Below are 24,600 nucleotides of genomic sequence, written 5' to 3'. Positions count from 1 at the left end.
CAGGGACTTTTAAGGTGTTGACATTCAGGTTGCAAAGTGCAATGTCTTTTACCATCTTCATGATGCGGAAAGCAATGTTTATCTCTGAGCAAATGTTGATTCAGTGATATCAGGAACAAAGTCCAACAGGATGCCGCTTAAAAAAAAACAAAAAAAAAAAAACTATCCACTTATCTTCAGCAGACATCAAATACCTACATTTATTGTCTTTTCACCAGAAGGCATTAGGGGTGTGAATTGCCTAGTATCTGACGATTCGATTTGTATCACGATTCACAGGTCACGATTCGATTCAATACCGATTAATCCCGATACGAATTTATAAGTCGATTGTTGCGATTTTTTTAAATTCAAATTTAGAAAATACTAATGAGTAAACTTGTACAGTCTAAGATTTGTATGAAAATGTATTATTTATTTATCTGAAACTTCAATTTTATGCAGGTTGTCATCTCTTTCATGTTCAACAGCATTGAAATAAAATATTAAGGCTTAATGTTCCATTAAAATAACATCTTCTATGCTTAAGGTGTGAACCCTAAACCGAAGTAAGACGTTTTGTTGAATATTTTTCCATTAAAAATGGAAGTTTAAAAATCGATTCGGCCGCCTATTGAATCGATTCGAGAATTGCGCGATGTAGTATCGCGATATATTGCCGAATCGATTTTTTTTAACACCCCTAGAAGGCATACTGTATGATCCTAGGTCTTGATTTCAATATATGTATGTATACAGCCATGTTTCTTTTTCAACATTAACAGTAATATACAGAAGCCATGGGGGCAGGCTTTGACAAAGAATAATCTTCTTACAATCAAATCTAAAGATGAATACGGCACAAAAAAATACAAACACGCTGTTGAAGTGATTCCTTTAAAACACCCCTTTTTCCAAGTATTTTGCTGGAGAGCAAAAAAGCCGGGAAATGCCACATGCTTGAGCAGTTAAAGAGCCTCCAAGTGCTGATTCAAGAAGCTCGTTTCCCATGCAATAAGACGGGACGCCTAAATGGAAGCATGTGTTTAGGTTGAAGGCAATACGTCAAGTAGTGGGGCCGGAACGCCACCATGGACGCCTTCACAAACACTATGTGAAAACAACCGAGAACAACCTTTTGACATTCAAGCACACACGGCAAAACATAACACGCAAAATCCCACAAGGGTTGCAAGCGGTGCTTTCTGCTTGTGCTGCGGCTTTTTACCGTTCGTGGATTCCTGATGAAGATTTTAGAGCGACCGTAGGAGAATTCTTCAGCGGGAACCTGAAGATCTGACATTAGGACTTCGACTCCCTCCCTATAGGGCGGAAAAAAGAAAAAAAATGTTTTTTAAAAGCTCATTGCTCATAAACAACGAGTGAATATACTGTATTACAATTAAACAGCAACAAACAAGGGTTAGTGTACACCAAGATAGGAATGTGATTTACCAGCAAAAGTTCTGCTTGATATTGAAGGTAAAACACTGATAAGGATAAAATGCCTCCACATGCTGTGGTGGAGAAGGGGAACGTTGCATCAGTGAAGTATGCGGCATAATATATGTTCTTACGTGAGGGCGCCAAGTGAGGCCCGATGAAATATGCAGGTTACTTTAACTGGACTGAGAAAATATTTGATAAAATAATATTCTCTTTAGCCACAATATTATAAACATGTCACCATTGCGATAGCTAATTTTATTAAATTATTCAGATAACTTTATGAACTTTTATTATAAAGGACAATAGTTTTATACCTAAGGAGAAAAAAAAAAAAAAAAAAAAACGTGGCTTATCAAATTACTACCACCATAACTCAACATTATGTCAGCAGTGTAGAAGGCTTAATAAAAAAAAATTAATTTATATATATATGTGTATATATAATTCTTCTTCTTTTTTTTCATAATTAAACAGAATTTGAACTTTGAACACAAATGTACTGCACATAAATGTTAAAATAAAATTTGTATGTACCGGTAAATGTTTAAATGAATATTAAATATTTGTGAAAATAAAATATAATAAAAAATATAATGAATAAAAATTACTTCTTTGTGGGTCCCCCTAACGCTAACAACAATGTTGTTCGACTTTCAGCTTAGTCCCTGTCAGTTGCCACAGCGAGTAATAGATTAGAGGCAGAATATTTGACTGTTATGCAATAATTTTTTGTCCTTTAACAATTTTCATTGTTAAAACAAGTTTCATTTGACAAAAGAAAGGAAAAATTTGCCAAAAATGGCTGTTTTTTTCTTCATTCCCCCCCGTCATGTTTGAATATCATTATTCTGGCCTTATGTTTTAAAGTGTTAATGGGAAGAGAGAGAAACCCCCCCCCCAAAACACTCATCCGATTTTGGTGATTTTAAAAGAGCTACAATCGGCCTGCCAATTAATCCTCGGGCACTACTCTCATGTACCACCAGAGGGAGTGGGTGTCTCACCATACTTTGAGCTTCACCGATATACAGAACTAGATAAAAAAAAAAAAAATCTCAAATGAAATGCTGTATAATCAGCAAGTAAATAATGTGCATGCCATCCTAAAACGATTTATTTTGCAGGAAAACATTATGCGCCATTATAAGAGCATAACCAGATTCACAGTCTCACAGCTGCACAAATCCCACCTGGGAGCTGACCACTCCAACAGCAGACTATTAGCACTGGTCACGCAGTCTTTCCGCTGGGACTCGCTGTAAGCTCACCGACTATTTAAAGTCCACTGCTGCAGATTTTCACTCAAAGCCTCAGAGGGGTTTCTTGCAGAGGTCCCGGTTAATTGCCCACCCCCCTTCTCCACCTGCTGCCAGTGAATAAACATGACCATTACCTAGCAGGCCCTCTCCAATGCGGCCAGGTGCGTTTGCAGAGCATTTTGTAGCGCTCCAGGCAGGGCCCGTACGCTTGCCGGAAGGCGTAGCCGGCTCTCCTCACGCGGACGTTCTCCATCAGGCCCAAGTAGCGCACTTGATGGCAAACAAGAGATTCCGTGAAGATGTGCGCCGCCTTCTTGTCATTGGGCTTGATGCACCTGACAAAAAAATGGCAAGTATTTACCGTAATCACAAGTTTGACCAATGAGATCAAGAAGAGTCCGGAGAAGAAAGTATTGAGGAGGTACCGGATGTAGTTGGGGTTCTTGGTCTGCAGGTTCTTCATCAGAGTGCCCACTGACGCTTTGAACTGGAAGCCGGCAGTCGGTGGCCTCTTGAGGTTGACTTTGGCTGGGTTGCCCTCGGGGAACAGCTGTTTAATCAGACTGTGGTTGGCCTTGTACATGGCTTGGGACAAGTCTCGGTAGAGGAGGTCGTTGTTCTTGTCCACAAAGCCTTCAACGCAGTACAGCACCTTAACACAAGGGGGAGGAATCATTTACCCATTGCGGAAAATACTTGCGTGCAAGGGTTTAACGCAAGATATATACCATTTGATGCTTTTAACTCATTTGCTCCCAAAAAACGTATAAATACGTTCTATTTTAGCTGTTTTGAGTGTCCCAAAGACGTAGTTATACGTTTATAATTTTTTTTATGCTAGATTTTTAAAATGTAATTAATTAATCCAATATATACAAATAAATAAATTAATTAAAAGGGCATATGTCTTTGACCCTACAGTTTGAATTTACGCATGTAAATTTGGATTTTATTCAGTAAATTTCGAAGGAAAAAGAATCTTGTGAGAAGTCTTACTTTTCTTTTATTCTACATTTATGAGTCATAAATGAGGGTAACTGATACTTTCATGTGATCTGTCATGTAAATGTTTCTGACACCTCGGGCTGAGCATGCATAGTAAGTTTACAATATGCCAACTAAATCATCCTGCTTTATATCACTTGAAAAAGCAACTACACGTGGAAAAGATTCCCATCGGGTACGGTACCTTTCCGGCATAGTGCTGGATGCGGAAGCAACTGTGAGGCAAGCTGTGGTCGTTGAGGAACTTTGAATTCTTGCTAAGACGGCTCTCAAAGTGCTGGTGCTCAGCGCAGACCGTGTTGAGTTTGTCCAGGAAGGTCTCGTCCGTCACCGTCCCGGGACGCAGGCACTCCTCGTCTAACATCGCCATGATGCCATTTTGGTTCTGGCGGTGTCAAGACATGAAACGAGGCATTTGGCATGATTCAATTTTTAAAAGAATTCAAGAGATAGAGATAGAGATAGAGAGAGAGAGATAGAGCGAGAGAGAGAGTGAGAGAGAGAGCGAGAGAGAGAGCGATAGAGATAGGTAGAGAGACAGAGAGAGATAAATAGATATAGAGATATAGAGATGGACCTTTAGAGATAGATAGCGAGACAGAGGTAGCGAGAGAGAACTAAAAAGTGCTGAAACTTAAACGGCTATTTTTCATTACAATACCAGACGAGATTTTTATTTTTTTTTCCCTGCGTGAGAATCTGACTTACGTTCTCAATGAGGTCACAGATAATGGCATTGTTGAAATATTCAATGTTGGTCCACTCAATGCCCTGCAACAAAAGGAAATTAAGGTCAAATAGCTCGGCAATAAAGAACAAAAGTGATGGTTTGATGACAGTCACAAAAGGAACATTCCTCAGAACACCCTCTCTGGACTCCGTTTTCCGTTACATCTGTAAACAAATGTCTTTTTTTTTCCGGGGGGATCTCGCACTGCTGCATTGTTACTGCAGGGACGACATCACATATTTCCACGCAACTCACAAAGCTCGCTTTAAAAAAAAGAAACTTTCACAAAAATATAAACTATGCGGAGCCCTAAATCACAGCAACAAATGGGCTGGGAACAGTTGATGTAAGCAATGTGACAGACATTTGGAGGGGGGTTGGGTGCAAAGAAGGCGGGGCTTATACTGATGGGACATCAGCGCCTTTTTCTGATTGGCGCGACTCTCTCCTGTCGACGGGCCTTGTGGTATTTTCCCATGCTGTACACTGGAAAGTGGCCAGAATAGGGAAAGGAGTTCAGGGGTCACCCGCTCGCACACATTCAGCTGCTTTGGAAACAAGCACATCTTGACGGCAACAGAAAAAAAATACATGGGCGCGTTGAACGAAGCCCGCTAACATAAATGTGATAAAGTGATAGTGACTATTGAGCGCCCCCCACCCTCAAACCATTTTGTGAATAAATAGATACACAAACTTGCCTCTCTGATGTACTCTTCCTGCTCCTCACGCAGGGTTAGCTCGATGAAGATCTGCTGCAGCTTCTCGTTGCAATAGTTGATTATGAACTGCTCAAAGCTGTTGTCCTGTAGGAGCAGGCACAAAAAAAGTCATTTAACTTGACAAGTCCCAACGTTGCTTGGTGGCTATCATTTGGAAGGTTTTGTTTTTTGCTCAACTAAAAGGCGGTCCTTAATATACAAGATGATGATGATAAATTAGCTGAATCTGTGCAATAGCCCAATTAGAAAAGCATTTGTTACATTTGTTAGTTTACAATATACAAGCTATTTTTCTTCTATTATTAGCAGATTCTACATCTACGCAACATAAACAATGAACTACGACGACAATTAAACATCCTGGTATAAGCAGATGGGCCCTTACGATAAATAATCCACATATTGTAAGTAACCACTCCTAAATGCGTGTTAAACATTTACAGGCAATTAGAAGTGCCGCCAATTATGACCCATTGCGGGGAGCGTCATACTTCCTGGCAGATGGCCTAATTTGTGCTGCGTGTTGGGTTAGACATTACTGAGTTGTTACAGCAATAAGGTGGTTAGAAGCGTGTTTAGCGAAGGACACGGCAAGGTTTCTCATTGACAAGGAAATGGGAACACAAAGCAAAGAAAAAAAGAAAAACCTAATCTGCTTCTCATTTAAAGACCCATTTCCCTTTAAACGAGAAACCGCAGTCACCTTCACCGCTAAAAAACAAACAAAACAAAAAAAAACTCACTTGCACATTCAATAGCAAAGCAAGGCAAGTGGCAGCAGACACAAGGCTGAAATGGGAGCTGTCCAAAAACCCCTCACAAATTTCTGTCATAATTCATTTAAACAAACAAGTACGCCACTATTTGCCTATTTTAGCTTCAAAGGTTTCACACACGTTCCAAAATAGTCATTCAGCTGAAACTCAAGTTCTCCTCCACATGATTTGTTCAACCAGTTCCGATAAACAAAGGAAATGTCACTTTGATACCCCCCCCCCCCAAAAAAAAGAGCAAAACTGCAAAAAACACAGTGGATGTCAAGTCTCAGCTGATGCAAAAGTTGCCTTTTGCATCTGGACAGCCACGTGGCTGCACTGCACACCGGGAGCCCCTGAATTTTATTATTATTATTATTATTATTATATATATATATCTTTTTTTTTTTAAGTGGAGCAGCAGAATTAGGAGGATCAGCGCATGCGTCAAGCACAGCAAACAGCAGGCTGGTGTTACTTACTGCATTCTGGTGACCAAGACGCAAGACAACAGTCAAGAGGAGAAGGAATGGCTTGAGAGTGAGTGAAGTGGAATGAGCAGTGGCACGACAAACACATGAACGTCATGAATGAGGGGTTTGGGGGCATACATGCAACAAGGTGAATAATACTTCTTACGGATTTTACTCATAAAGACCATTCAGCATCTCTCACACAGACAGTTCATTTTTCCTTTCGGACAACATTGTGACAATTGAACATTTCATCATACAATTACAGCATGTAAGATACCTGAAAAGAAAAAGGGCTAGCGGGAAGAAGCTAAAGCTTATGAATTCCCGCCCCCATACTATAGGACGCAAGAAAGTCAAGCAAACTACAATTAAATGTCAGCTGAGGATAGTTTTAAGTTGCAGAATTTCAAACAGTTCTTCATTTCGATGGTGTTAATTCAGTTAATTGAGTTCACAGTAAACATTTGTAAGAAGAACCATAAATGTCAAAAACTCAAAGAAATGGCAATTAGAGTGTGCCGCCTTATGCTTATTGTCATACACTTTTCGTAATCTTGAAATGTCGTATGTCGACGACCTCCATAATTTTACATGTACACATGTACATGAGGAAGTATGTATTGATCAGAGTCTTCAAGGTCAGTTTGTTTTACTGCGCTATGACGATATTAGTGTTGAAATCAACGTGAGGCGGAAGAGGATTTTACTCCCTGAGTGCAGTAAAGCTGAACTAATCCAATATGAATATGCTTTTATCAGCCCACAGTTGTGGCGATAAGCTCCTCACACAGGTATGTCGCCACTCACACACAGTCACACAAACAGCCTGGGGCAAAATCCTTTTAAAGCTGATCAAATGGATGCGTAGTCAGATTCTGTCCTCATGAGACACAGACACGCAGACAGACAGACAGACGAACAGGAAAACAGAAAGGTTTCAGTTTTCCTACCTCGAATATCTCAAAGCCGTAGATGTCCAGAACGCCCATGACCTTGTGGTGGGTTTTCGTTTGTGCCTGCAGGCGGACAATTTGGTCAATATTTGAATTTGAGAGGGCAAGTGGTGCAGAAGCAGCCCTCATGCAGCATTTAATATATGGTCGCTGTCGGGCAGAATCTCCAAAAAAATTACCAAACACCACAGAATTCAAGTTGCTATTATAGCTTATATCGCTAAAATGTACCAATGTATATAAATAACACAGGATGATCATATTCAATCACTAATTTAACACATTCTCTGCCAGCCCAGCAAAAATGCATCATATGACGTCTTTTTCCGTCAGTGGCAGTGAATGAGTTAAAAACAAATTTTGCCACTTGCTACCGACTGAAAATGACATCCCAAGTGCTCAGGAAATGGGTAACGACCAATCACGGCTCACTTTTTTTCTGGGTTTGGTCATGTGACATAAGCAAACTGAGCCATGATTGGTCATTACCTGAGCACCTGCGATGTCATTTTCAGTCGACAGCAAGTGGCAAAATGTATTCTTAAAAGTATTAATTGTACATGAACAATAAAGAAGGTATCAAATTAATTCTAGGCAAAATATTAACTTTTTACTCTTTAAAATTAAGCATTACAGAATAAATACAACAAAAAACGTTGTTTATTCAAGCTATTCGATATCTAGATAACATCTGGACAGACGAATAGTATCAATTTGTGGAAAAATTTGAAATTAACTACGCAGGTTTTCCACCAGACAGCAACAATATAAAAATCACATCATATTATGGGCATTTCGTACTTTTATGCTTTCATTGATCCTCGTAACGAGCCAGCTAAACAAACGGCTGTAGAGATTTTTGGCAAGGGCATCTCGGGCATAGTAGGCCTGCAAAAAATAAAACAAAAAATAAAAATCAATACATTACAGAAATTAAAAACAAACTTTCTGAATACAAATAACTGGATATCATCCCATGCTAACTGTAAGCAGCGGTTTTAACAAAATAAGTACATTTTATTTTAATACAGCAGCTTTATCAAATCCAGACTATGTGCACAAGTAACTGTCGTGAACCCAGTGACCTCAAATTTGACCCACAAATGAATTTCCAAGAGGAATACTCCTCATCTATAATTGAAAGCTTTGCATGTAACATTGACATGGATGAGAGGTGGCAGCTCGTGAAACATGGACGAGTGAGCGAGTTCGTGTGTGAATAACACAAATGGGACACGTCTTACTTTCACTTTCGCTATTCAATGTACTGTATAACCTTTCGCTCTTACCTGGGCCACGTTCAAGGTAGTCGACACCTTCTCCACTTTTGCCTCAACAGTGCGGTAGCTGAATGCCCTTTCCAGCACCGCCTGTTCGATCCCCAGCAGTTCACACATCTCTTTCAAATCTGCACATCAGACAAAATGACAAACAGCCATGCAAGCATTAGGAGCAAAACAGTGACTTTCAAGTCAAAGTAGTTTTCTTTTTTTTCCCCTTCAGTTTGCTCCTGGACAAGAAGCTGGTTTGGAAAAGAATGTCAGCTTGTTTATCAGCCACTGATTGCACCCTCTGATATGCTTGTGCTCAGGCATTTTTTGCAGATATAGATCATTTATTTGTATTTTCCATTCAAAGCAACTCTGTGGTTGGTCACTCCGATGCATCGACATTGTTTGAATTTATGCAGTGCATCAGTGAAAACAAATTTAATCTACATGTAATAAAGGAATAGAATACAGTGTTCCCTCATTTTTCGCTGGGGTTAGCTTCCAAAAAATACCCGCAATAAATGAAATACGCAAAGTAGTTAGCTTTAGGTTTGTTTGTATGTTTATGATAAATGTCTTAAGGCTCGAAAACCCCTCACCACACAGTTTATACACTTTTGTCATTGAGGCATTTACATTTTCTCACATATCTCTTTTGTTTAAACATTCTCACTGCTCAAACATTTCTAAGTTTTATAAAAGGCACATTACTGTTAAAAAAAAAAAAATGCAGGCTAAATTGCACAAAATAAACAAAAAAAAAAAAGCAATTAGCATTAGAATATAGCGAAACTTCTTCATTATTGACAAATCTGCTTAGAATTTTGGGGAAATCAGCTTCCCTCCACCAATACAGCTGATTTGATGAACTGGATCGTTATCAGGCTTCTACAGAGCTTGCTGATGATAATGATGACAATAACGAGTCAGCTTTGTTGGAGGGAGACATGGAAAACAGGCGTGACAGTGGCTCTCGAGGACCAGGGTTCCCTACCCCTGCTATAGCATAAAAAACAAAGAAACAAACAAAAACGTATAAATACGTCTTTGGGATACTTAAAACATTTAAAATAGAACATATTTATATGTTTTTGGGAGCAAATGAGTTAATTATCAATGTGTTCCCCCTCCCGAAACGCCATGTGGTGGTTACTGCAAAAATCCAATTGGATTTAGTCAACAAAAACATTTTTTTTTAATGACCAGAAACGCAAAATGGATGATCTTTTCTCAAAGACAGAAATATGTAAACGCAACATTACAGGAAACCAGCTGTGCCGGTGATAACGCATATCAAATGCATACGGTAAATGCATTTAGCGACCAGAAATCATGTGACAACTATATTTAGCCAATAGGGGGCAGTGGCTTAACAGCAGGGAAATGATTGCAAATGATCAAACAGCAGGAAAAAAAAAAAAAAAGCAGCGGACATTTTCCCAATTCACACCATGCTGTTAACGGCCATTAACCCGTACCGTTTTTATCTTTGACGCGGCTCTCGTCTGTGCCGTTACATCGGGATTCCGGCTTGAACTCGATGTTGCCAAGCTTCAGGACAGCTGCCACCAGCTCCAGCACCGACTGCATCTCGTCCTCCATGAAGCCCACAATCTGCATCGCATTCTGGGGATGGGAAAATAAAATTAGTCTGATTAGGAAGGCTTTTAAGCACTGCGAAACAGAACAGAAGGCGGGCTATAATTTCATCATCATGATGATGTCTGCCACATCGTATCAACAACATGCGACCAAGTTAGATTGAATGCTTTGACTAGATGGAAAAATACAAATTTATATGAGAGCAAATGAACATGAATTAATTTGGCCACATTCTGTCTTCACGTTCCTTGATTCTGAATCATGCCCAGTTTTAGCTCACTTCCAGGATGAGGTTCAGTTAAATATTCACAAGTTGACAGCCTGCGGGAAGAAGCCAGTTAAGGGTTTTTCGCCATCTTTACCGCGAGGCTGTTATTTCAAGATAAGAAGAAATCACGCCGCCTTAACCCAGAGTACAATCTTTGCCAGTTCTCATACAGGAAAGCACAGAGAAATATTTCTGCAATGCCACTTGAAACATGATTAAGTTGTACTCACTTTGACCGTCCTAAAGCTTGTGGCGTCATCGATCCCGTTTACCACAGCAGAATCAAGACTTAAGTAGTTGTACTTGCTGAAGTCCCGGTCCAGCTTCAGTTTTTCTGTTGAGTTGGAAAATCACAGCTGACATTGAGCTAGACACATTCATATTTAAGTGACTTGACTTGCAATATTAGCATGATGTTCAATTATTAATAACAATAAAAAACAGCTTGACCAAAAAAAACAAAAACAAAAAAAAACCATCTCTTAATATGCCAAACATGCATTTAGCTCACCATGCAAAGATGAGATTGACAAGTTACCGGTACTAAAAAAAATAACCTGACGTCTAATTAACCTGGCAGACACCGAATATGTCCTGGAGCAATTTGTCAAGTCAAGCCGCAGTGAATTATTATTCAGAAAGTCAAGGTTGAGTGTCAAAAATAGCCGACAGCCACTTGAATAAAATCCCCAGCTCTCTATTCCTTCAAGAAATGACTTAACCATGTCAAGATATAATACGGGTGAACTCGCACTCAATGTTGGCAGACTGGACATTATTCAGAAAGAGAAAATTGGCCGTCTTAAAACAGCACTATACACTACAAAAAAAAAAAAAAAAAAAAAAAAAAAAAGTATTTGTCTAGAAGGAAACAAGGTTATTTTAGTTAACTAAAACTAACGAAAAAACTAAAATAAAAAAAAATGTTAACGAAAAAACAAAAATGCTTTTAAAAAAATTATAACTAACTGAAACAACATTTTATGTTTACAAAACAAACTAAATATAATTATAGCAAAAATGTCCGTTTTAGTCTTTGGTAATTAATTTAATGCATGAGTCTTTGGGGATAATTTTAAATGCAATTTTAAGTAGGTTCATTTTGATATTAACCGTAAAAAGGACGCTTGAAAGTGTGTCACACAGAAGTGACGTCATCTAGCAGCAGCCAATAGAAAAGCACCTTCAGATGACGTCGCTCCCAGTGTTTTTTTTTTTTTTTTTTTTTTTAAATATTGCAACAATACAAAAAAAAAACACACAAAAAAACCCAACTGAAACCAAGTAAAACTAAACTACAACGAAGCATGTATTAAATAATCAAAAATAATAAAAACTAACATCTACCCTGAAAACTAATTAAATTTAAAAATACTCAAAATGAAAAATTCCAAAACTATAACAACCCTGGTAAGAACTCACTAAGGATTGTATCAGTGGCTGTGCTAACTAACTAACTAAATCAAGCCTTCTCTGATGTGTGTGCGCACGCTCTGGAGGAGTCAATGGCCATTATGTTCTTATCCTGTGTGGGACACAAAAAACAATGCCCTCTATCCGCGCAAAAGCAAATACAAGGAACAGGTTTCACAGCTTCCCTTTGTTCTCCGCCGTGTTTTGTTAAGCAGGAAGATGGTGCCATTAATGCGTCCCTGCGAGTGTTTGTCCAGCTGCACTATGGCTGCCAATGCTCACGCCACATCTTGGTCAATCTATGTTACTTCTACGTCCAAACTTAGTAATGAGGACACACATCATTGCCGTCTGACATGCAAAATAAACTAATGAAAAGAGGAACCCAAAATTACAGACTTGGGTTGACTCTGAAAATAACATCTGGCTAACCAAAGGCATCATTTGAGTTGTATTAATTCTTTCCCGCGTATTGTTGTGCACATTTCTTCCATTTATGTGGGGTCATTAAAAGCGTGCAACGCATATAACGTACGACTCCAAGCATTGTCCAATATAATGTGAAGTGTGCTGAAAACCTACTGAGCGTATCGTCAGAGGCTCCGGACAAGAGCTGATAAAAGATGTGGAAGTTCCTCTCTCCTCGAGGCTGTTTCACCACACGGGACTTCTCCAGCAGATCTTGGAAAAAAAAAAAAAAAAAAAAAAGATGGAAAAACAAAACAATTGAGACTAAAACATGCTTGGAAGGGTGTGGAGGGACCGTCTTGTACAGTTTCTCAATTTCAAACCATGTCGCCCGGTTGTTATGGCGACCAAGGCAATGTTTGTAATCATTTTCCTGTTTATGTGCACATTTTTCGTGTAAGAAAGCACATCAGTATTCTAAGTCGGGCTCCCAGTTACAGTAGGCTACGTGTGAACAGTCCATGATTAAAAGGGAACCGGTCATCTGCTCACCGCATTAGAGTGAGCCTGATTTAATTAAAGACTATCGTACAGAGAACGGACGGGCAGCTGCCCCGCAGGATGAGAGCATTCATTCCCTTTCTCTGGTTAGACATGATCCAAAATGTATATGAGGTTCAATTCAAGTCATTTTTAGCCCTGATAGGATGTTTTGCTTGGACCCTATTCAATTCAAATAAGGCGTCCTTTGTGACTCAGGTGGTTCACAAGCAGAAGTGGTGTCCTGCTTGACGACACAGCGGACACCGGGCAGGCTCCAAGATGGCGGATTTGAGTTCTATTTCGTCCCTCCCGACCGCCAGAAGGCGGTGCTTTAAGCACTGAATGTTCCTTTCGCGCATGCGCAGTTCGAGTAATGCATACCAAATTAGTCACCTGTGACCCCTGGGTGACCCTAGAAGGGTATAAGTTCCGGTGTCACCCAAGGTTCGTTTCCTCTTTTCTTCTCGCGTGGCGTATGCATACGACACATTTTCGAAGAGTGTAAGAATTGGGATTTGTATTTATCCTCTTGACCGCGCCGCTTGGAGCCTTGTGACCGGATCGGTCGGAGCTGCGTAGTTCGCCCTCCAAAGGCTGCGGCGACGGTGTTTTTTCTTTCCTTCGTTTGTGACCCGACGTGGTCGCGTATTCTAACCTCCCGTGGGGTAAGGTTATTGACTAATTTCCGCGTTTACTGCGGTGTTTTGAGTTTTTTTTGTGTGGCTAGCCTCGCGTTAGCGCCCTGGCTACCACGGCTCGTGGTTTACCTAATTTTTCCTCCGCTGGCTTTGGCAGCGTTAGCGCTTCTCTCCGACGGTGTTGCCGTTTGGTTGTTGCTTTTCTTTTTGTGCCTTTGCTGGTGAGAGCAGCGTCAGCGTTCCCGCTCCCAGCTTACGGCGTCGCGCTTCGCCCGATTGTTTGTCTTACTTTTTGTGCGTGTCCCGCCTGCGGTGCGCACCTGGCTTGAGCTGTGCAGGTGGCGTTCGCGCCCCTTCTCTCAGCTTGTCGCCGCTTTCGCGACTGCTGTCTGCCCCTCCCGACCGTCGGCCGCTCCGTGTGCGTCTGCTGCGCAGGTGGCGTTCGCGCGCCTTCCCTCAGCTTACTGCTACTGTTGACAACTGGCTGTCTGCCCCCGCCCTCCGTCGGCTGCTCGGTGTGCGTCTGCTGTGCAGGTGGCGTTCGCGCCCCTTCTCTCAGCTTGTCGCCGCTTTCGCGACTGCTGTCTGCCCCTCCCGACCGTCGGCCGCTCCGTGTGCGTCTGCTGCGCAGGTGGCGTTCGCGCGCCTTCCCTCAGCTTACTGCTACTGTTGACAACTGGCTGTCTGCCCCCGCCCTCCGTCGGCTGCTCGGTGTGCGTCTGCTGTGCAGGTGGCGTTCGCGCCCCCTTCCCTCGGCTTATCGCTGTTTTACCGGCTTACTGTTTGCCCCGACTCACGCGTCGGCTGCTCGGTGTAGGTCTGCTGTGCAGGTGGCGCTCACGCCCCCTTCCCTCAGCTTCCCGCTCATCGCTGTTTGGGCCTCTTTGTGCTCACAATGGAGGACTCCCATTGCTGCGTGGACTGTGGTATCCTCTTTGAGGCCTCCGATGTCCTGGACGATCGCTGCCCGAGGTGTCTTGTCTCTGACCGTGCCGGGGATGGCCGGGCCTGCAGTCCTGGTGTCAGTGACCCCAGTCCACTGGGTCATCTGTCGTCCTCCCAACAGAGGCGCCGGAAACGTCTCGGTGTGTCCTCTGCTGTACATGCCCCCCCCAGGAAGAGGGCGGCGCAGCGACGACTTGCTTCGGAGGTTGGGCACCTTCAGGCTGAGCTGGCAGAGGTGAGATCTCTTCTGCAGGACCGTCACCCTCCCGCACTTACGGGGGGGCCGGGACCACCTGCCCTGCCCATGCCGCGACCATCCACCCCGCCCATGCCAGTGCTTCCTCCTGAGGAGGACGCCATTTCCTTGGCAGCTTCGGCTTCCTTTTTTCATGACGACGACCGTGACCCGGGGTCTGTGGTTTTGGGACCAAACTCTCCAGCGTCCGCTCAGAGTTCGTCCAGTGAGGCGGGGGATGGTTCTATACGGGCTGTCCTGCGCAATGCCTTGGACCTCCTGCGTTTGGAGGTGCCTCCACAGGCTCAATCGGCGTCTGAGAGCGCCTTCTTCCGGCGCAGGCGCCCTTCCTCGGCCTTTTCTGTCCCCGCATCTGAGGACTATCTGCGGGAACTCCATGCTTGCTGGAGGGATCCTGGGGCTCTCTCCCGTCCTTCGGCTGATGGCCGTGATTTAGCATCTATGCACGGTGCTGCTAGTGTTGGCTTGGACCGGATGCCTGCTGTGGAGCCAGCTGTCGCATCCCTCATTGTGTCCCCGGAGGAGACCCTTCGGCCATCTGTGCGATGTCCTCGACCCCAATGTCGTGTGACTGACGACCTTCTCACACGGGCCTATGGCGCTGGTGCACGTGCTGCTCGCATTGGGAACTCTTTGGCTCACCTCATGCTTGCTCTCTCTACATCCCTGCAAGCGGACCGGGTGGAGGCTGCTGTGTCCTTCAGTGATGCAGCCCTCCAGGCTTTTGCCCTCATGACTAGGGAACACGGCCGACTCATGTCCTTCCTAGTGCAGGCGCGCCGCCAGGTGTGGCTAGCGCAGTCCCCCTTGTCGGAGGCCTCTAGGAGGGCCCTCCGTAGTGTTCCTGTGGAGCCGGGGGAGCTTTTTGGTTCTGCCGCTGTGGGTGCACTGGAAAGGACGGTTAAGGCTCATGAGACCAGGAAGCAGCTTTCCAGCCTCAACAGGGCCCTGCCTCCCCAACGAGGTAGGCCTGGGGCACCCTCTGCTTTTCATCGCTTTCCTCAGCCCCGACCTGCCGAGGCTTATGGCACCCGGCGACCCCCGCAGAGGCCCGCCGAGGACTTTCGCTCCTCCACCCGCTTGCCTTCAGGGCAACCACGGGCTGCAGGCCCCACCCGCCGTCCCTCTCGGGCCCCTAGGGGCCGGAGGGCCAGGGACTGAGGCCTTGGGGCCGGCCGTCGGACATTTTTCCCACCAGCAGCTCAGTTACTGGGCTGCTCGTGCCTCAGACCCATGGGTGGTCTCCATCTTGACCCACGGGTACGAGCTGCAGTTCCGACGCCGGCCTCCTGCTTCCTGTCGGGTCAGGATGACTCTCATCGCCGACCCGGCAAAAGCCTCGGCTCTGGACCAGGAGCTGTCCGCCCTCCTCGCAAAGGACGCGATCGAGGCCGTGGACCCCCTGGCACAGCCCGGGGGCTTCTACTCGACGTACTTCCTTGTCCCAAAGAAGACCGGTGGATACCGACCGATACTGGACCTGAGGGGGCTCAACAGACATCTCAAGGTATTGCCATTCCACATGCTAACCACGAACGACGTCTTGCAGTCGCTCGCCCAGGGGGAGTGGTTCACGTCTATAGACCTGAGGGACGCCTACTTCCACGTCCCCATCGCACCTCGACACCGTCGATTTCTCCGTTTTGCCTACAAAGGCCGTCACTGGCAGTTCCGTGTGCTCCCTTTCGGGCTCTCCCTCGCTCCGCGGGTCTTCACTCGGTTTGTGAAGGCTGCTCTGGCGCCCCTGCAGTCTGTGGGCATGAAGGTGCTGCCGTACCTCGACGACTGGCTCCTCTGCGCGCCGTCGCGGACTCAGGTGATCCGGGACACCTCCGATCTCCTGTCTCATGTGGCCCGGTTGGGTATCAGGGTCAACTTGCCCAAGTCCTCTCTGGTCCCCTCTCAGCGGACGGACTTCATTGGTGTGACGTTGGACACCACGGTTATGAGAGCCCACCCGTCTCCTCACCGAGTCGACGATGTTCTTCGCCTCCTCGCGCACTTTCGAGGGGGCAGGCTGTTGCCTTACGTCGCCTACTTGCGGCTTTTGGGCAAGCTGACGTCCATGACGGCTGTGGTCCCGTTGGGCCTGCTGACACTGCGCCCACTACAGAGGTGGCTGAACGGCTTCCACTTGGACGCCAAGTGGCACCGCCACCGGAGGCTCAGGGTGTCCCGTCGGTGCCTCCTCGCCCTGGCACCTTGGAGGGAGAGGGCTTTTCTATTGGGCGGCGTCCCGCTGGGTGCGGCCCCGGCCCGCCGCGAAACAGTCACCACGGATGCCAGCCTCACGGGCTGGGGTGCTGTCTGGCAGCACAGGACGGCTCAGGGAAGTTGGTCTGTGCGCGACAGGGTCGATCACATCAATGTGCTGGAGCTTCGGGCGGTGCACTTGGCACTCATGCACTTCTTGCCATACCTGAGCGGACGGCATGTTCTCATACGGTCGGACAACACCACGACCGTGTTTCACATAAACCATCAGGGCGGCGTCAGGTCCGCCCGTCTATTGGAGATCTCCCAGCACCTTCTCAGGTGGGCTGCTCCCCGTCTGGCCAGTCTACGGGCCACCTATCTGCCGGGGGTTCGGAACCAGCTCGCGGACTCTCTCTCCCGTCGGGGTCCTCCTCCGGGAGAGTGGCGCCTCCACCCAGAGGTGGTGCGCACGATTTGGAGCAGCTTCGGCACGGCGGAGGTCGATCTCTTCGCCTCCGAGGCCTCGACCCACTGCCCACTTTGGTTTTCCCTGAGCGAGGCCACCAGCCCTCTGGGTCTGGATGCACTGGCGCAGCCGTGGCCGGAGTGCCTTCTCTACGCCTTTCCGCCGCTCCCTCTGATATGGCTGACGCTTCAGAGAGTTCTTCAGGAGGGTCACACGCTCTTGCTGGTGGCCCCCTTCTGGCCGGCCCGGACGTGGTTCCCCCTGCTCCGTCAACTGTGCTCTGGCGAGCCGTGGCGTCTCCCCGACAGGGAGGACCTGTTGTCTCAACAGGGAGGTCGGGTTTGGCATCCCGACCCTCGGCGCCTTCGCTTGTGTGTTTGGCCACTGAGGGGCCCCAACCGCTGCTGACCGGCTGTACAGAGTCTGTCACGCGGACCATTCTTAATGCGAGGGCACCGTCCACTCGGCTACAGTATGCCAACAGGTGGAAGTTGTTCGTGGCGTGGTGCGGAGAACGCGGGGTGGACCCTGCTTCGTGTTCCATCCCCACCATCCTGGATTTCTTGCAGTCCCTCCTGGATAAGGGCAGGTCTCAGTCGACGCTGAAGGTGTATGTGGCAGCTATTTCTGCCCGGCATGTTGGTGCTGATGGCGGCTCCGTGGGGCGCCATGAGTTGGTGTCCTTGTTCCTCAGAGGGGCTCTGCGTCTTCGTCCCCGCCCGGCTCCTCGGGTTCCGGCGTGGGATCTGCAGTTGGTGCTGGACGGCCTGTGCAGGCCTCCCTTTGAGCCCCTGGCGGGGGCAGACCTTCTGTGGGTGTCGCGCAAGACTGCACTCTTGCTCGCCGTTGCCTCCGCCAAGCGCGTCAGCGACCTACACGCTTTATCGGTTAGCCCTGATTGCCTGCGATGGCACCCGGATGGCGCCGGCGTCACTCTGTGGCCGAACACTGCCTTCATTCCCAAGGTGTTGTCTGGCTCTCGTTCTAACCAGCCTCTACGGCTTAAACGTTATGTACCCACTCCTGCTGATGGTGGGGACAGGCCGGAGCTCTCGTGTCCGGTGAGAGCCTTGCAGTGTTACATTGACGCTACGGCGGGCATTCGTACGTCTGCCCAGCTTTTTGTTTGTTATGGTGGTCCTACCAAGGGCTCCGCTCTCTCCAAGCAGCGCTTGTCTCACTGGGTCGTGGATGCCATTCGTCATTCCTACCTGCTGTCGGGCCGCCCCCTGCCCTCAGGGGTGCGCTGTCACTCCACCAGGAGCGTTGCCACGTCTTGGGCCGCCCTGAGGGGTGTTTCCCTGGAGGATATCTGTGCTGCTGCCTCATGGGCGACGCCTTGCACCTTCTCCAGGTTTTATAGCGTGGATGTCACCTCTCCCCATCCGCTTGGCGTGATCTTGGGTCCTGCTGGGGCTTCTCAGTGAGGTTTGTGTCTGAGATCCCTCGCGACTACGCCGGTATTGGTCATTCAGTGCTTAAAGCACCGCCTTCTGGCGGTCGGGAGGGACGAAATAGAACGAAAGTTACAACTGTAACTACGGTTCTATGAGTCCCGGACGACCGCCAGGGCGTCCTGTCGCTCGGAATCCTCGTGTTCACGCGAGAAGATTCCGTAGGAAACGAACCTTGGGTGACACCGGAACTTATACCCTTCTAGGGTCACCCAGGGGTCACAGGTGACTAATTTGGTATGCATTACTCGAACTGCGCATGCGCGAAAGGAACATTCAGTGCTTAAAGCACCGCCTTCTGGCGGTCGTCCGGGACTCATAGAACCGTAGTTACAGTTGTAACTTTCGTTTTACAGCACAAGTAGGAAGTCAACCGATGGCTAGCTCTATAGAAAACTTATTTTTTGACAATAATATGTTCTATGCAGCCCTGGTTAATATTGCGTTAAGCAGCAAAATCCAGCCGTTTTTATCAATCTTCTGGGGCGGCCATTTTGCCACTTGCTGTCGCCTGAAGAGGACGTCACAGTTAACAACCAATCACATCAGAAAACGGGCAAGCTGTGATTGGTTGTTGCCTGAGCTCTAAGCAAACTGTGATGTCATCTTCAGTCGACAGATAGATAGATGGATATGGAGATGGATAAAAACGGCTGGTTTTTGCTTCCTCTTATTTCACAAATGTAATATTAATCAGAATGTCATGTTTAGACGGGTGAGGTCACGTATACAACATTACTGTCAAGAAATGTTGACGGTTGACTTCCACTTTAATGAGGTAGTGAGTGTAATACAACACCACATTTGAAGTGCAGTGACAAACTTCCCAAATGGTTTACCTGAACCATCCCATTCCTCTTCTTTACATTGGCCACCATTTTAGAAGTCAAAATGGGCTCTTGTAAATCAGAGTAGCTAAACGGACTCATCCAGTAGGTGGGCACTGGGAGGACAGATGCAATGCAAGCAGTAGAGAGCCATTGACTGACCTGGGAATCAGGTTGTTTGTGTATCTGTGGCACCCACGGCCCATGAATCACAACTCAAGCACATCGATAACAGAACGAGTGAGTGGCTGACAGGAGCGATACACAAGTGTGAGCTAAAATATATCTTCCCACTGTGTCCATACAAACACTTCTGACTGAGGGTAAGAAAATACAGTAGATGTCTATTGTGAGGACACAAAACAAGAGAGACTTCTTTAAGAGAAAACCCACATTGACCTGTCCGGCCAAAAGGTCAGCCTGCCTGCCTTGTCTGAAGAAGTCACATGTCACTGGCTCGTCCTCACACTCACTCTCTTGTGCTGGGATTAACTTGGGCCAACAAACAGAGAGTCACTTGTGCCTCCAACATAAGCTCCTCGTCGTCGTTTTCTGTGACCTCTGGCGGGGAATCCGGCGCAGACAAAACAATGTGAACAGAGGCAAGATAAAAGCAAAACAGAGACAAGAACTGAATAGTGGGGGCGTCACAGTTCGGAGGTGGGTGTGTTTTGCTCAATCTGGGTATAAGATTGGCTTCGGCGTGGAGCATCTGTGGCTGGCTATACAATACAATGTCTGGACAGTTTCATGACGGAAATGCTCAGTAGTTTCAATGAACTGCTGACATCTGTATTCTTCATACGGCATGTGAATTATGACTGGTTTCTGTGCAATACTTACAGTTGCTGATGACTCCACCAAGAGGATCACCTTTGAAGTCAAACTCAATGTCCATATACTTTCCCTGTGGGTCACAGATCACCAGTTACAAAATGGCAGAACTATAAACATGTGTCTCTGTTAAGGGCACCAATGTTGACTTTTCAATTGCTGTGTATGAACTGAAGACCTCCAAATTCAGTCAATTGCTCGGCCATAAATAGAAATAAAAATGCCATTCCAGGTTCCCTTTGGTCCCAGAAGTTATACAAACAGCGCTTAGCTGGTGAGTGTGCCCCAAACAATCCCAATGAGCAGACGGTAAAATGGTAAAAAAAAAAAAAAAAAAAAAAAAAAAAAAGCCGGTTTCATGATCATCCATGGGTGTCTGATGATCTGGTATCCGGTGGGATGTTGTCACGACCTTGTCTGAAGGTTTAAGCCAAGGTTATCTAAATATAAACAGATCAGGGCCGTAATCCTTTATTAATACTCCTGCATGGGTACAACTCCGGTTTAAGTCTAAGCACTGGCATGATTTCATAGATGTGCTATGGAGATTAGTTATTCCATATTGCATGATGATTCGGAAAAAAAATAGGGATGAAAAAGTACATTTCTTCACTTACTAAAGGGTGTTTTGAGTTATTGTTCAAGTGATTACTACACTGAAGTAGTGCAGTTTAATGGGGTAGGGGTAAAACAAAGAGGCTACATCCAAAAGACCTCAATGAAGTGTGAGAATTTTATAGGAAAGCGCGTGCACAATCTAATGAAATAGTTGTCTAAAGTCCGAAAAGCTGCAGAATAAGCCATTGGCCTTTTATTTAATGCGATTTAGACATACGTGGGCATATGGGTTGGAAAACGACTTCATAACTTTTCCATTAATAAAGTGCTAACCCCGGAAACAAAAGATCATTAAAATATAGACAAACAGCAAATACTACAACGGTGTTGTTTGAGCATGGGCAGGAATATTGCTTATTGTTAATATGTATTATTTAGCCCCAAAGATCAGTTCTTGACCAGTTAAAGACTTGTCTGTATGGCGTCCTTAAAGACTTTTACAAAAGCCATTTTATGTGTGTCACTTCTAAACATCAAACATGTCCGGGTCTGCTGCTAGGGAGAAGCATGGGGGGGAGGTGTGTGTTTTTCCAAAAACAATCTAAGGAAAATGGAAACAAATGCTTGTCACCAGAGAGACCGCTTGCTACTGACATAAAACATTTGTTGCCTTTTGCTGTGAAAGACACTCTTGAGATGGGGTATACAGTACATAGTAGGAATGAAACCCATTTTAAGAATGATCAAGACACATCTGGTGGGGGAGGAGTCGGACACTTAAAAAATAAAATAAAATACAGGAAGTAACAAACATTAAGAAATCTCAATTTCAAAGGCAGGTACACATTAAGAATTTTCATCAACAAACATGAATACAAGTTGAAAGAAAATCCTCAAAATTGTTGAGTGGTTATTGAAGAAATGTGCTACTTGTAAGAAGACTTACAAATCTGGACGAGTTGTCATTCCTCACCGTCTTGGCATTTCCGAAGGCTGAAAAAATAGGAAAATATTTAAGAGTAATAAAATAAAAATATTGCATGTCAGAAAAAGGCCCACAAAAGACGACTACCGTATATGTCACAGACATTTTGTACAGATGAGGCGCCATATTTCTGTATGGATTAAGTAAAGCACTTGGATTTTGCAGGCTTTGACTGAGCTGAACCTTGATGTCACGCCACATTCGGGTCGAAATACTTGAATGTGAATTGAAGTGAAATAAAAATTAACATTAACAATATATTTTTTTTGTACTTCAATCACAATAGTGTCATTTTAACGAGGTAGTTTCTAGAGCAAAACACTCTCCCTCCATATCTATCCCAAAAATAATTGTAATTTATATGCATGTGTAACTTTGAATGTGACGGTTGCCAGATGGCAAGAAAGACAAAATGCAGCAGCAAAACAGTGAGCACAAATAAACACATTACATTACAGAAGAGAAATTAACATGAAGTAAAAAGTAAAAGCCCAAGAGTCGCCGAGCACACAGATGCATTGTGTGAAGCCGGATAACTGTACCCCCGCCACTTCGACCCCCCCCCCCCCCGACTAAACTCTTGCAGATGTGCAGCGACAAAAACACGGGCATACAGCCTCATCCTTCATGGGCATTTCCTGTCCACTGCCCCCCACGGAAAATACCTCCATCCACGGTTCCAGCTCGACTTGTAGGAATGAGACACATTTAATATGCAGGCGCACAGTTCAAGCACATTTTCACTTTTGGTAAGTGATTTTGGATTTGTAATTACAGGTTAAATGTAGAGTACAATCAGGCGCTATGCAGACAAATCACTTGCGCACATTGATACATTTTATTTTTTTCTGCCAGCTGTCTCCATCGTTTCATCTGTTGCACACTGGATTCCAATCTGAGACACTCTCATGATTGTCTTCTATTGCTTTGAAGCTTCTGGACATAGATGAAATCTTAAAGTTACTCAAACCGGATTTAAACGAAGACTTAACAGTTTACACGCGGCAACATATACAGAATGATGATTTAACATACTCATTGGAATCTTCTTTCTACTCTGTAATAAAATGAGCAACAGTCTTCTTTGTGTCTTTTCAGTTTTCATCAAATCTACACGAGTTATCCGCATGTTCTCGTACAGTGAAAGCATCATTACAGTCATATGACAGTCATGTTAGTATTTGTTCAGTAAAAGTGTTTTGTGAAGACTACCTGATAAATCTAATTTAATCAAAAAGTCATAATGATATTATTTAGCATGGTACTAGGAATTGGCAAGTCAAAAAAAAAAAAAAAGTATTGTGGATCCCTAATGTTCTGTTTTGGGTTTACAGTATGTCTACAGTCAACAAGAGGTTACTTTGAATAACCTTCCACACAATTTACAATCCATTACACGTGTTAGTGATTAAGTACAAAAAAAAAAAAGAAAAAAAATAAATCTGTCAAGAGGACATCTTTAACATTGGGCAAAGAGCACCGTTTGTTGAGCTACCCTTGATTTGAGACAGACAGTCCATGACAGAGCTTTGTAGGTCACTCGACTCACCTTCCAGCACAGGATTGGACTGTAGTAGCTGCTCCTTGACCTTATTCACCTCCTGGCCCTTCCCACACACCGCTGCCACATATGACATCACCAGCTTACTGGCCTCTGCAACAACACACGCAGATAAATATCAAGTCTGCTGTCGCCAGACGTGACTTATCCGCCAATCTCGCCCCTCTTTGAAAAGAGAGGAAAAAAAAAAAAATCCCCTTTACCTCATCCCCTCTGGCACCCATCAGGGACGGGTGTGGATCCATCAGACAGTATGTATAGCACAAGTAGCAAGGACAAAAAAAAAAAAAAACTTATACTACTTATAGCACTATTGCATCATGTCATCAGTAAAACTGGCTCCAATGCGAAACCAGATGTGTGTTTAAAAACGATTTTGTTGCTCCAAACAAGGGGACGAGCTTGTAATAAGTGTTGGCATCGAGATCATCCTTCCTTTCCAGAGAAAGGACAGTGACCCAGAAGTGATGATGTGCCAGTAAAGGGATAGGAAGGAGCTTGACATCAGTTGATGGTACAGATCGCTAATGAGGCTGGCAGGTCATCAAAGCCTGAGCCAGCGTAAAGGAGGATTGTGGGTAAACATGCAGCAGCCAAACAGAAATGATAATGATGATGGTGGTGGTCATCATCAGCTTTCAAATTAATGCAGTACATGCTGCAATGATTACTTGCATTGTGTTTTAGGTTAGCAACATCAACTTTCCCAGGCAGTGCTCTCAAGCAATACATTTCTTTTACATGCTGTAATTGTTTAACAATATTTACATGCTCAAGAAGCATGAGAAAACCCCGAGCGAGACATGAGCGTCGATGACCCATATTTATGGGGCAGGCCTGTTTTTGATGGCCTTGTTCCACTACGAAGCTTCAGGGACGATGAGATTACTGAAATCCACATTTATCGCTTCGATTTAGCTGGCCAGCATCTTGGGAGTGGGCTTCAAAAGGAGCATCTAAATAGAAGCTAGCACATTATGCAAAATCAATCCTATAACTTAACTCATTCATGATTCACTTCTTGTCATTTTAATTGAAGCAACCCTC

The 24,600-nt window shown here is 45.0% G+C and overlaps 1 protein-coding gene across 5 annotated transcripts in view; it reads right to left on the bottom strand.

The window, feature by feature from the left end:
- myo1b (myosin IB) overlaps positions 1-24,600 on the bottom strand; it is a 59,759-nt gene that overhangs the window by 13,233 nt on the left and 21,926 nt on the right. For all 5 annotated transcript variants that reach the window (XM_077536809.1, XM_077536806.1, XM_077536808.1 and 2 more), the window contains exons 5-19: positions 23,542-23,646; positions 21,954-22,000; positions 20,459-20,522; positions 12,465-12,563; positions 10,700-10,803; positions 10,078-10,225; positions 8,618-8,736; positions 8,130-8,216; positions 7,326-7,391; positions 5,124-5,228; positions 4,401-4,463; positions 3,877-4,077; positions 3,113-3,339; positions 2,822-3,022; positions 1,208-1,301 (exon numbers count right to left, since the gene is read on the bottom strand). In XM_077536809.1, the coding sequence (XP_077392935.1) occupies positions 1,208-1,301; positions 2,822-3,022; positions 3,113-3,339; positions 3,877-4,077; positions 4,401-4,463; positions 5,124-5,228; positions 7,326-7,391; positions 8,130-8,216; positions 8,618-8,736; positions 10,078-10,225; positions 10,700-10,803; positions 12,465-12,563; positions 20,459-20,522; positions 21,954-22,000; positions 23,542-23,646 (1,730 nt within the window). The remainder of the gene's footprint in view (positions 1-1,207; positions 1,302-2,821; positions 3,023-3,112; positions 3,340-3,876; positions 4,078-4,400; positions 4,464-5,123; positions 5,229-7,325; positions 7,392-8,129; positions 8,217-8,617; positions 8,737-10,077; positions 10,226-10,699; positions 10,804-12,464; positions 12,564-20,458; positions 20,523-21,953; positions 22,001-23,541; positions 23,647-24,600) is intronic.

This window comes from Festucalex cinctus, chromosome 11, assembly GCF_051991245.1.
Source record: "Festucalex cinctus isolate MCC-2025b chromosome 11, RoL_Fcin_1.0, whole genome shotgun sequence".
Taxonomy (NCBI): Eukaryota; Metazoa; Chordata; class Actinopteri; order Syngnathiformes; family Syngnathidae; genus Festucalex; species Festucalex cinctus.
Note: the sequence above shows the minus strand (reverse complement) of the source record. Positions and strands in the feature narration are given on the sequence as shown.